General features: G+C 33.9%; 1 protein-coding gene and 1 long non-coding RNA gene across 4 annotated transcripts; one reads left to right on the top strand and one right to left on the bottom strand.

The window, feature by feature from the left end:
* Window positions 1-5,298: 5,298 nt before the first annotated feature.
* LOC138132602 (uncharacterized) lies at window positions 5,299-12,545 on the top strand. Its single transcript, XR_011160116.1, has 3 exons — window positions 5,299-5,750; window positions 11,538-11,726; window positions 11,785-12,545. It is a non-coding gene; the product is annotated as an uncharacterized lncRNA (long non-coding RNA).
* On the bottom strand, window positions 6,005-9,539 carry LOC138132599 (alpha-N-acetylglucosaminidase-like). Of its 3 annotated transcripts, none has more exons than XM_069050166.1 (14): window positions 9,319-9,537; window positions 9,100-9,263; window positions 8,651-9,048; window positions 8,438-8,599; window positions 8,258-8,387; window positions 8,066-8,211; window positions 7,934-8,018; window positions 7,570-7,719; window positions 7,282-7,497; window positions 7,142-7,228; window positions 6,899-7,089; window positions 6,562-6,776; window positions 6,334-6,504; window positions 6,005-6,135 (listed from the first exon to the last, which is right to left on the bottom strand). In XM_069050166.1, exons 1-14 carry the CDS (start codon window positions 9,377-9,379, stop codon window positions 6,032-6,034), a joined length of 2,280 nt encoding a protein of 759 aa, XP_068906267.1. In that variant the 5' UTR covers window positions 9,380-9,537; the 3' UTR covers window positions 6,005-6,031. The 3 variants fall into 3 exon arrangements, 2 of the variants coding, with proteins under 2 accessions (XP_068906267.1, XP_068906266.1); XM_069050165.1 differs by lacking the exon at window positions 7,934-8,018 and adding an exon at window positions 7,830-7,914; XR_011160115.1 differs by lacking the exons at window positions 6,005-6,135; window positions 7,934-8,018 and adding an exon at window positions 7,830-7,914 and having other exon boundaries at window positions 6,366-6,504; window positions 6,562-6,762; window positions 9,319-9,539.
* Window positions 12,546-12,547: the final 2 nt, after the last annotated feature.

Below are 12,547 nucleotides of genomic sequence, written 5' to 3'. Positions count from 1 at the left end.
ACTAGTGGGAAGTTTACACACACGAACGCTGCAAGTGTTGTAATCCTATCCGTAAAAAGTGTTTTGCACACAAATTGCATACATCCATTTTTACATCATTGTCTCTATAAAATAAAGTTAATAAAATTTGAATGAGGTAGCATTAATTTTCTGCTGTTGTAACTTTTAAGGAACCAGCTAAGTACTAAATTGTCACCATGTGAAATGTGTACATCTAGAGTTTTTTGACATTTGGTAGAAATATGTACCGATTTCGATATACAGGATTATGATAAAATACGCACAAAATTCATAAAACGCACAGTATTAATTTTTGAAAAAAATGCAAAAACACGCAAACAGTTTTTTAAATTCTGCGTCTTTTAACGTACATATATAGAAAAAAATTGGGTCTAATTTGTCAAAGTTATGACGTCATTAATATTTTTTTCAAATGGGAAGCTACGATTCCGATTAGATTATTTGATAGAGCTTATTTTTATGGATTATAAAAATCTAGTTTTAGTAGGGATTACATAAAAAAAAATAAGCAAATTTATGAAGAACGAAATAAACTTGATTTTAATAATAACTAATAATAGTTATGTAATAAACTACATATGTAGTTTGTTAATGAAGGCGATTAATAATCGAAACTGTTTAAAGCACGAACGAGTGTAGCGAGTGAGTGGCTTTAATAGTTGAGATTATTAATCGCCCATTAACAAAAGAGTTGATTACAAAATTTTTTCGTTGACCACAAACTTTTTTTTTTTTTGGTGACAAATTTTGAAATTAAAGCCAAATCAAAACCAATTTCATCTTTTTCCCTAAAGATGACACCTTATAAAATACCTTCATCCTTTTATTGTCCTCAGGGTAGGCCATTTTAAAATTTTTCAACACTTTCTATTCACTTTTCCATAAAGAGTGTCAGAAGACGTCAACTCCATTCACATTCAAATTCACGTAAAAATCACGGTTGCTAAGGAAACCTAGTTACCTTTGAAAAATATGACATGCGAATTATAACCAAAAATGTCGGCTTTTGAAAAAGTGAATTCGTAATTGTGCAGTTATGGAGCTATAAAATATAAAAAACCCTGCTGCACTACCTGCTGCAGTGTTGGTAAGTGCAAACAATGCATGTTCGAGGTTGTTTATACATCAAAATTTAATCAAAACGTCAAAATCGCAAAAATCATTGATTAATGAAAAATCGTTGATTAATGAGGTCCATTAATACACTATAATTTAGACAAAATAATTCATTAACATTGAAATTAACAAGCGGTCAACGGAAAATAAATGAAACAATACTTTAAAGCAAGAATTTACTCTAAAAACTGTTTGTGTCATTTAATGTAGTCTTGTGGTAAATTACAATGTCCTATCACACTATTAATAATACTTTTGCGGTAATGACACAGATCTCAATTAGAAATAACCGTTACAGCATTACATATTCAATGACTCATCACTTGCAATTCACTACAAAATATGCAAGTATCAAATGAAAGTATGTACTCAAATTGGGGGTACTTCTTTTTTACTGTGTTTAAATTGTGGTCTAAGAAGGAGATAAAAGGAAACGTGTTGAAATTTGTAAGCAGTGGTATCATTTCCTACGAAAGTTATTTAATTTATAAGAGCACGAGGCCGTTCACCACATCAATTCAATATGATCAATTTTCCGATAAACGGGAGTGCTGCGTTCGTTTTATTGTTACCACGCTCATTAATAATTTGCCCAAAATATAAGATTAACGACCGATTACCACACCACGAGTCTCTCACAACAAGAAAACTTGTTGAATTTCAGTTTTTGAGCGACAATTTAATTCGCCGCGTGAGAAATATGCGTTCATATGTGACTGTGGCTTCATAGAAAATTACAAAGCAAAATTAGAACAGAACTCAAATAACTTTAGTCAGATGTGCCGTCACGCAACAGGCAACTTTAATAAAAGCTGCCCACACGTTGCCCTATTTTTTATACATTATTGCAACAGTAGACAGTGGCGGGGGAGGAGAGGCTAATAGCACCACCAGACTAAAACTTGCTTCAACTCCGAGTACACTAAACTTCCATAAAATTATTTTAAAGGAATAATGAACTTAGTTGTATTAGTGTAGGCAGCGAGAGAAACCTTTTCTATATTAATTCGATAAGAAAATGATAACGGTAAGCCGACACGCGAGGGACATTTTTCTAGCGCTTGGGGGTTGTGTAAGGGTGTTTAGACCCACACGTAGATGATGTCGTTGATAAACTTCACGTTATGTGCATTATGCATAACAAAAGGTGAACAGTAATTCCGAAAGTAATTATCAAAGATTAAACTTGGATATGTATCTATTTTCCCATAGAAAATTAGTATTCCATTATTGTGAGAGAGTGTTGATATTGCTTCGACTTCCTGCAAGTGTTTCAGAGAATTAAAAGAATAGTCTTCCGCTTTGTAGATCATTAACATGTGACACATTTCACTGAAAAGAATCAAATAATAATATTTACTGCCATAACTGCTTCCATAAGATATTAAATTACACGTCATTACGCTTGATTTCCTGATTTAATAAAGAGGAAATTTACAAAGATGCCAATAATTATAACTACATACTAAAGTTTATGTAATCCAGTATGCAGCACTAAGGAAAATCAATTACAGTTATCATGCATATCAGGTTTGATAAATAGTTTATAATAATAAAAAATACTACAGTTTGCATTGTATCGCGCGTTCAAATGAAATCCTGGGCTGAGTAGGCATTAGAAAAATTAAACTGTTTAGAACAGTTTGAATTTCCCGCCGTTTGACACGTATGACATTTGTTTATGATGTTTAATCGGGACATAATGGAATTTTTTGTTTTCAGCAAAGGGTGCCCTTAGATATTTGCTTCGAGAATAGGAATCGTTACGTTATTCTATTTTTAATGTAAAACATTGCAAAGAAAGAAAAAAAAGAAAGATTTTTGGGCTCTAAATTTTAGGTTAACTGTCAACATGCTCCAATTAATCTACGCTTTAAAAAATCACAACAACTGACGGTTTCCAACGCCTTCCCAGCCCAGGATTTCATTTGAACGCGCGATATTTGTTTTAACGATTTAAATGAATAAGCGAAGTAGTTAAAAATAAAGCTAAAATGATCTACAAAAAAAAGGTACAATACAAAAATGCATCAAATGAGATTCTCCATGTCTCATTATGTTGAGTTACTCGCTTAAGCTGATGTGGATCTAAGGGGTTGGAATAATCGTGACTGCATTTGACTCATATTGTTGGGTTTTGACAAAGTATGGATGATATGAGGAGTTTCTACTGATTTGTGGAAGCTCTGTAATTTGTTATTGTTTAATTTGGAAAGACCCCTTCCATCTCTTGAACATCTGAATATGATGCTTTTGCTTTTGTGTTATAGAGTTTCTAAGCCAAACGAGGGGTGGTGAAACTAAACATCTTGACTCACAGTAGTATGGTATTACGAGACAAATTACAAATATTTTTCTTGTGGATATCACTTAACAGTTGCAGAACCAAAACAAAAGGAAGGGGAGTGAAATATTATTATTTATTATCCAGTGTTGTCTCACAGATTACAAGGTATACTTAACAAAAAAAAAGCTGTTACAAGGTCTATTGGTACAGTACATATCAAAAATAAATTATTCGTGGAGAGAATAGGTATCTAAATATAACGAAGAAAATGTGCAACGATGTGGTAAAAATCTGTAACTGTTGCCACATCTCTTGCTGAAACAATTTATAGATTATCCTATTCAACATATCAACAAAAAAATTAAAACTCTGGTTATGCTTATTTCTCTGAAGTTGTGACTTTTAGAACTTTTATCAACTACACACGTGCGATTTTTTTATACAGGGTGATTCTGAAATAAGTTTGGAAAAAAAACCGGTAATTGCTGATGATAATGAGAAGAAGTCATTGACAAAAAATTTTTCTTATAAAAGTTTTTTCGTTTTCGAGATACAAATGATTGAAAATTTGGTCAAAATTGCTAGTACGCTGCTGAGTTAAAGGTGATTTGGTGATTACCTGATTATCTTGGTAGTTTAGCAACAATAATAATCAAAGGTGCCCGTCAGTCATAAACGCAACCTTACTCCTCTCGATCATTTCCATAGAAACATTTACAAAGCAGTGTGCTTGCATCTACGACTTTATTATGGAGTTGATGTAACAATGGTTGCTAATGAAGTGAACAAATTCGAACAAATTTTCCCTATTCATATTCAAAAGTCATTTACGCAGATTTATGTTGTGTCAAGGATACTCCACTTTTTTTTTCCAAACTTATTTCAGAATCACTCTGTATAAATAAAGATTCTCATTTTTCAAATTTCATTAAAGTTTTTAAAACAACTCTTAACATCTTTACGTGATTAAATTATTAAATGTACAACAGAATGACATTTCCCTGCAATTATTGTAAAAATAGTAGATAATCAACAAACAATCTGTGTAAATATTTTGCATCTCGTTATAAAATTTGTGTGCGATGCCAAAAAACCGTTGCCAACAGTTTGCATTTTTACATTGTGTGAAGGTTAAGGAATTCCATCTTAAAAAAACACTTGATTGTCTTGATTAAATAAAATTATTTTTGAACTCACTAACTTCAAAATGACATTTCGCAAACGCAACAGTTAACCGCGAACGTAGATTTCGCGCACTAGTGCTTCAAAATGATCCATTGAGCATTCTGAAAATAATTTGACTTGATAATAATAAAATCTGCTTTACAAAACGTCATTTCTCCAATTTGAATGTTGAAAATTGCGAAAGAATGAAAATAAATCGCTATTAATTCGATTGACACTTGGGCAAGCGCCATCTATTCACTAAATTGGAAACTATTGGAAATAATTTTAAAATGCTAATGTTCCTTTCAAAAAATATTGTACAAACCTCGATGCGCGAAGACGTATTCGGGACATTCGCGCAAATGAAGCACTCGCTCCTTCGTCGCTTGTGCCTCAAATAATGCGCTCATGTGTGAAAAATGTTTTCTCGCACTCGGTTCGTAAATAACTATTAGTAATAAAACTGATACATTTCGTTAGAAAATTTTGAGCAGTAGTAGAAAATAAACAAAACTGTAATTGTTATTGTTTGGTGCATGTTTGTTATCTGTGTGAATAATTACGTACATTATCTCTGCAGTATCGGGGTCATTTCTAAAATTATGTATAAAATACAAAAATATTTTTGATACTAATGAACATTTCATCAACGCATGTACATATGTTTTGAAAGAATTTTACGTGAATTTAACGTTTCAAAAATGACATTAATTGCTACTTGCACCACATGAAGCAAAAAGGAAGTGAGAAAGTTGCGCAAGTAATTACTTAGTTCCGATAACATATCGGATCACTCAACATAACGTTGCCAATGGCGTTGTATGTAAATACTTTGGAAAAGGAAACAGCACAACAGAAGTCTGTGTTAAGTAAAATTCCCGTAAACACACACTGGGTATAAAAAAGTAACGACCAAAAAATTTAATTCGAGTGTAAATAATAAATGCAGACTGGGCAGGTTGGAAGTGTTTTAATTACCAGAACATTTTAACACCACCTGCTGATGCGTCAAGATTACGTCAATGAAACCCGGCTGTTAAAATAAATTTCACAAAGGTGATGTGGCTCAAGTTGTAAATAATTTGTTCACATTTTGATAAAAGTGTTAGTCTGGAGTGTACAAAAGCTCTCAGGCAGTGCTTATGAATTATGTATCGAGGTAAGATCTTTATAATATCTACAGAACTTTTACTACAAAGAAAAATCTAAACCGCTTTACGTTTTTCTTTAATTCCTTTGAACACGTCGAAACGCCACAACAAAAGTCCAATGTTCCAGCTGAGCCATAAATGTTTTATAGCTGTGTAACGATTAGTTCGCGTGTAGCAACATAATGATAGCCATCTTGCTATCTCCGAAAGTTTCGTAAGAAACAATGATTGCTTGTCCTGCGGGGTCAATTACAAGCATGAATCGATTGGAAAGAAGTTTTATTTATAATTACAAAATTTTATATCTCTTATTTTTATGAACAAATTTCAACTTCATGAAGTCACCTGAAAGCCACTTCTTATGGATGGCGCGTGCAACCTCCACTGTATTTCCTAAAATGTAAAAAATACAAAATTAAAGTGTGAGTAATTTCCATAAATTAGCTCCCGCGACACTCCCCAATAAAGGCCTGGCAGGTAAACGAGCGTAATTTGCTGATTAAATTATTCCTCTGACCTAATTCACCACCATGTACTAAATTGATCCAGTGGTGTGATAGTTCAATTAAAAACGAAAGCAAATTCTCTTACCCTCTGGTTCGACGGGAAATTTGCTCCGATCAAAAGTGAACGGTTCTTCGACCTCTTTGAACATTTTCTCGCTGATGAAAGTCTGATTGAAAGCTTCACCATTCAGCAAGGTTTCATTCAAGTAATTTATGAAGAGCTGCCATCTTGGAGCAAAAAACTTCGAAACCACGCCTGTGTCGGCATACATTAACTGGTTTTTGTCAGATTGTAATGACATCACGAAATTACCTGACCATTGTTTATTCGCGTAGTCCATGATTTCACCTCGAGGTCCCCACAGAGTGATTTGATTTCTGGCGTTGTATTCAAACTGTTTTTCTTCGTCGCTGCTGTTAGCCGCGCTTTTCGCGGATTCTATCCAAGGCCCCAACAAGAAGTCCTCGTGGGTTGACAAAATCTGCTCCAGCTCGGGAAATATTTTGAGAAATACTGTGGAGTAGCCCCTGGTGATGAACGAAGTAAGGAAATCTATCTCTTAGAGCAAAACTCGAAAGACTAAACAGGTTTGAGTTACTGCTGTCATTCTTGTAATGCTTCTAGAATCTAGATACATATTTATTCTTACTGAAAGGTTGCTATGTCCTTCTCCAGGTACGCCTTTACAATCGTTGTGTAATATAAGTCCCCAGTGACTTGGAAAACTTGTCTGCTAAGATCTACCAAATCATGTAAATACGCAGAACTCTGACTCAAAGAATCAGAAGCTTCCATCAAACTGTTCCAAGCTTCTATCAAGTCATTTGTGGAGTACCAGGTCTAGAATAACAATTTCTCAAATTATATTGATTTTAGAAGATTTGGAAAGTACCCAAATGGATATTTTAAGACTCGGACTTTTTGTTATTGCGTATTTTCCACGTATTTTGTTTAATCCCTGATAGTCATAGATTGACTTCTAAAAGAATAAAAACAAAATGAAACAATTCGATTTCTTGTATCAGTTTTTACTTGAAGAATTCTCCAAGCTTTTTTGGCATTTTCGTCTGGCAATCCATATCTTCTAGTGGCATAATCTTCAAACCATTCTGTTAGATTCGCTGGTGTTTGTCTCCAGGCTGCTTCAGTCATCAATTCATAAATAACGTAATTTTGATTGATACCCTCTGGTGTTACGCCTGTTCCTATCATAGTACTACCTTCTGCATTTCTAGCTTCTATAGGTGACTAACAGAAATAAAGTTTTATATTATTTTAACCCGATGGAAATAACAAATAAATAAATGACAGTGCGCTTACCTCATTGACGATAGAAGAAGACCCAAACATTCCTAAGGTGCCACCAAAGTCATGCAACATGCACCAAATGAAGGGTTGACCAAAATACTCTTCCAGTCTATTATATTGTGGCCACTGTTCAGACTGCAAGTCCAAGACGATCATTTTTCCCTTTAAGAGAATTAAAACAATTAACTACTTTGGAATGAAGCACAGTTTATGAAAGAAGGAAGACGAAGAAACACAGAGGGATCTCAACCGAAAGCCCATAAAACACGTACCAAAGGGATGCTAGTCAAAAGCGATCGAACTCTCTCTGTATCAATCCAGTAATGATCAAAATAAAACATCCACCCTTGCAGCAACCTAAAAAACGAAAACTTACTTTAGGTACTGAGGTTAAGATAGCTTTAGCCCGATTTCGTGTCCAGAAAAATAAATCGTGAACGAACATCCAGTTCTGAATCAACCTGAAGTTTTATCTGTTTATAAATAAAGTTGACACTTTGGGACTTACCAAATTGCATCGGGATCTGAATCAGTCATCGCTTTATAAATTGATTGGCCAACGTTAGCCAAGTATGTTAAGTCACCAGTTGGTGGAGTGTTTTCGTTGAAACTGTCACAATTATACACATGGTCAGTGCCAAATTCAGACGTTTGCTGCAAAATCCGATCACTAAGCTAGTAACAAACTCTAAAAGATTACCTCGAGCAGAAAGGCTGTGCCAATTTTGTTGAATAATTCGTCTGTAGGGTCTAAGAAGTAGGGGCAACAATAAGTATCGTTAAAACCGTTCCATGTACCTATCTGAACCATATTAGCGTCAGGGTAGAGTCTTCAAAAAATTTAATCTTGTAATGTCTTCATGTTATCCGACTGATTTACCTTTTAAAGGCTCTGGGAAGGTGTCCAGCAAAAGCGGGAAGCACCGGAATCATTCCCAATTCGCGCAATCTTTGCAAAATTTGTTTTTGTAAAATCAGCGATCTGGTATGCCAGGCGGAAGATAAAGGTCCTCCCCAGCCGCGGATGTTACCCATTCTTAGCCTATAAATAAAAACTAATCCGTCTAAGTACCTCTCGAGAGTACGAATTTACCAAGCCAGGAAAGCTGGGCCGGTGAAGTGTTCGTTAATATCATCCTCTGTTAAATTAAATTTCTTGTAAACCCTGTCCCAAATTGCTTCTTGTCCATTAAACGCCAACACTAAATTAAAAGCGTTTAAAGCCATCCAATCTATGTGTTTTTCCCATTGTTTCCAATCCCACCACACAAAACTATAACTAGTCGTGCAGACATTTTGATAATAGCGAAATCTGTCATTTAGCGTGATTGTTACGTTGACATCTGGTAGTTCCTCAGGCAGGTTTAATTGAGACGCTTCCCAAGATACGTGACAGTTACAAAAATACTTCAGATAATGATTGAAACCTACAGCGGCGGCTACTCCAGTGGTCGCCGTGATTACAATCTTCTTATCTGAAGTTTTTTCAACCTAACAATGATTTTGTTTTAGGTGTGTTGTTTTTATCCGTCATGAACTTACCGTAAATGTGTCTTTACCTTCATCCCTCGCTAAGTTAGGTTCTATGTTAACAACAAACAATGATGCTTTATCCGGGATAATTCTTGTAATTAGATCTTGAACGGCGTCGGCTTGAACTTCAGAAGTAGCTTTAGGTTTGATGTGACCCAAAGTCGATGAAAACGCTTAAGGAAAACAATTTGAATAAAATGTGTTGTTAACAAAACTTTGATAACATACCATCGCACGCGATGTGATTCACGGTATTCAGCGCAATAACAATAAATAAAATCCGTTTCATTGTTGTTTTACGTCTCTTGTAGGAGCGGTAGCTATGGACTAAGCTGAAGTTATGAACTATGAACCGTTTATTCTTTTGATAAAGCACTCAACTGTTTAATATGATTATCATTTGTACAATCTCTGTCGAATTTAAACGTGTTTGTTTACTATCTGTAATCTGTGGTTTGTATATTTGTGCCACTATCAACGTCTTATTATCAGAAGCCGATGTCTATACAGGGTGTTATGGAAGTCCACGTAATAAATTTAATCACCAATAGGACTCTTTAAAATAAACATTTTTTACATATTGATCTTTTTTTAATCGAATATTTTTTTTTACATTTTTCTAACCCCTAATTTGACACTGCGCTCATGGGATAATCATCAATTGAAACGAAAGAGTGAGTGAAAATGTTTTTGTGCGGTAAAAACTTTACAGTTTTTTGAAGAAAGAACGATCGCTATTCTAGTACTAACAATTTTTCCTGTTTTTCATACGAGTATTTTAGTCTAGTAATTCTTTTTTCGTGCTTCGTTATTAATGGATGTGTAAACACATGAGCGGGTATGAATTTTAGGGTCCAAATTATATTTAATTTTAACTTTGTTTGGAAGAATTTGCGGAAAAATGATAAATAAAAAAAATGTTATTTTAACGAGTCCCATTGGTGGACGTGGACTTCCATAACACCCGGTATATTTCACATACTTAATCAAATTTTTACTTGAAGGAATTAGCTGTAATTAGCTGGTAATTATCGTTAATATCATTAATATTATCTAAAATTGCTTGTAATAGTATCTTAACATAATAATGAACCCCAGTAATCAGTTAGTAGTCCCATTAACTAGATATTTAGCTTAAAAGCTTTCAAAAGTATAAATGATGGTATGTTGGTTGCCTACATTTTCCAAAAAAAAAAAACCAACATGTTCCTATGGCGAGAAGATTTCATTCGATAGTGAATTTATGGAACCAGGTTTTTTGCACGTTGTTTTTGCAGAATGTAGGTATAATAAAATTAGTTAAGTACATGTAGACAAGTATCTTTAATTCTCTTGTTACAAATAGTATAGGCAACCAAATATACGTTAGTTCATCAGATTAATATTGTATTCCATTATAGCCCTTTAGTAATTGTTTATTACAAATATATGTAATTATACTCGTACGTCTGTTGTATTTAACCTGATAATCCTTGAGAAGAAGAACAAAAAGGTAAAACGACAGCTAGAACAAAATATTTTTATCTGTTTCTCAACCATGACACTTATAACTTGCAAACTATTGCTTTCTGTAGTTATTATTTCTGAATTTTTGAGCCTGAAATAAATCATGAAGAAGACCTATTTGATATAGATACATATACTGCGTTGCAAAAAAATCAGAACACAAAATATTTATTGAACGCGCTGACGTGTGAACGTCGAAATTTTCAATTTGTGATCGAAAGACATGCCGCCCTTACTCAGGGAGTTATGGTTTGCGGGGGCGATATCATATGGCAGTCAGTCTCCTCTAGTTTTTGTAAAGCGAAGATTAAACGCGAATCGTTACATTGAAAACAAACATTTCAACAAGATAATGCTTGCCCTCATACGACAACAATTACAAGACAATTTTTTGATCGTATCCAAGTCATTTTACTGTCCTGCCCCCCTGGCTGTCTCGTTCTCCAGATCTATCGCCGATAGAATAGGTCTGGGACATGATAACGTCCTCTTAACACTCTAGTGGAACTTGGACGTCGAATCCAAGAAGGCTGGGATGAAATACCCCACGCAGATATTGGTAATCTAATTTCTAACATGTCTCGACGTGTTGCTGAGTGCATTAGAAATCGTGGTGGTTCCACACATTATTGATTGTTATGTTTTTATTTTTTTTTTTTCATTAAATTGAGTTTTTGATCATCCATATGTGTCGTTGAGTTTATCGAACTGTGTTAATTTCGTTAAAATCGTTCAATAAATTCTGATTTTTTGCAACGCAGAATAGTTTAAATTTCTAGGAAGACGCAACACACCATACCCAGATGTCAGTCGACAGCATTGAATTTATTGATTTAAATTTAAAATTCGTTTACCCTGATATATGAAAAATAATGTAAAGAAAATATGTATTTTTAACAATAATTCTGGATAAAATGTATTGGTTATTTGGAATTTTTAAGATTTTGTAGGTATCTTCTAAAAATCGCAGATGACAGATGACAGATGACATATTTCAACAAAGTTTTGGCGGTTAACTCCTGTGCACATGCTCAGTTTGTATTAAAAAAAAGTGATGAAATTATTTTATTTACTAAAAGGCCTTAACAAAATTAAGTGTGTTTAACCACCCACCATGGAAAGTTGTTCAGGTGGGAACGAATTTCACGTTTATTTGGTCGAGTAATTGTATAATTGTATTGATTTCAGACTTGGCTGGCGATCTGGAGACACTATCGGCGAAACGCAAACGAACTTGGAAGAACTTTTTTAAATATTGTAACTTATATGCGGATAATGACACATCATATATGCTTTGTGACATGCCGACTAACCACGGGATCGTGAAAATCACTTCCCATAATAATACAGTCCCTCGAAATAATTTATCACCAGGTGAAGAAAATCTGGCAGATTTTATTGAAACTTTTTTAAAAAGCAACTTGTATTTCTTGATTCTGAAAAGAGAAAAGGCCAAAATCTTGCTTGATTATACAAGTTATAAAACCCAGCATTCACAACTGAAAAAGGAAATAAGGAGATTACGGGGACAAATTAGTGAAAACAGCATCAGAGTTTATATTAAGATGTGTATTCGTCCTAATGAAGCTATTGCTCGTTACATTGAAAATGTTAAAAAGAGTCCTCTAAAATTGTATCTGTTGAAACAACATAAACACATATCAAATTTGTCAAAGTTCAATTCATGGAATTTGAGAGCATGGGTTGAGTGGGATTATTTAACAAAATTTTTGCCTGAAGAAGAAGTTATTGTCTATGCAGTAAACGTGATGAAGCGCTTTGTAAAGTGTTGATTAGATGTAATGTTATTTGTACTCTTGTTGTAGGCATGTATTTGTAATGATTTTTTAATTGTAAGTTATAAGAAATAGAAATAAGTATAAGAAATTCTGACTTGTATTTTTTGTAATATGTACTTTTATAATAAAATCTTGACTTTTGTTATTGGATT

This window comes from Tenebrio molitor, chromosome 6 (assembly GCF_963966145.1).
Source record: "Tenebrio molitor chromosome 6, icTenMoli1.1, whole genome shotgun sequence".
Taxonomy (NCBI): domain Eukaryota; kingdom Metazoa; phylum Arthropoda; class Insecta; order Coleoptera; family Tenebrionidae; genus Tenebrio; species Tenebrio molitor.
The sequence above is the reverse complement of the archived record's forward strand: the minus strand, read 5'-3'. Positions and strand labels throughout refer to the sequence as shown.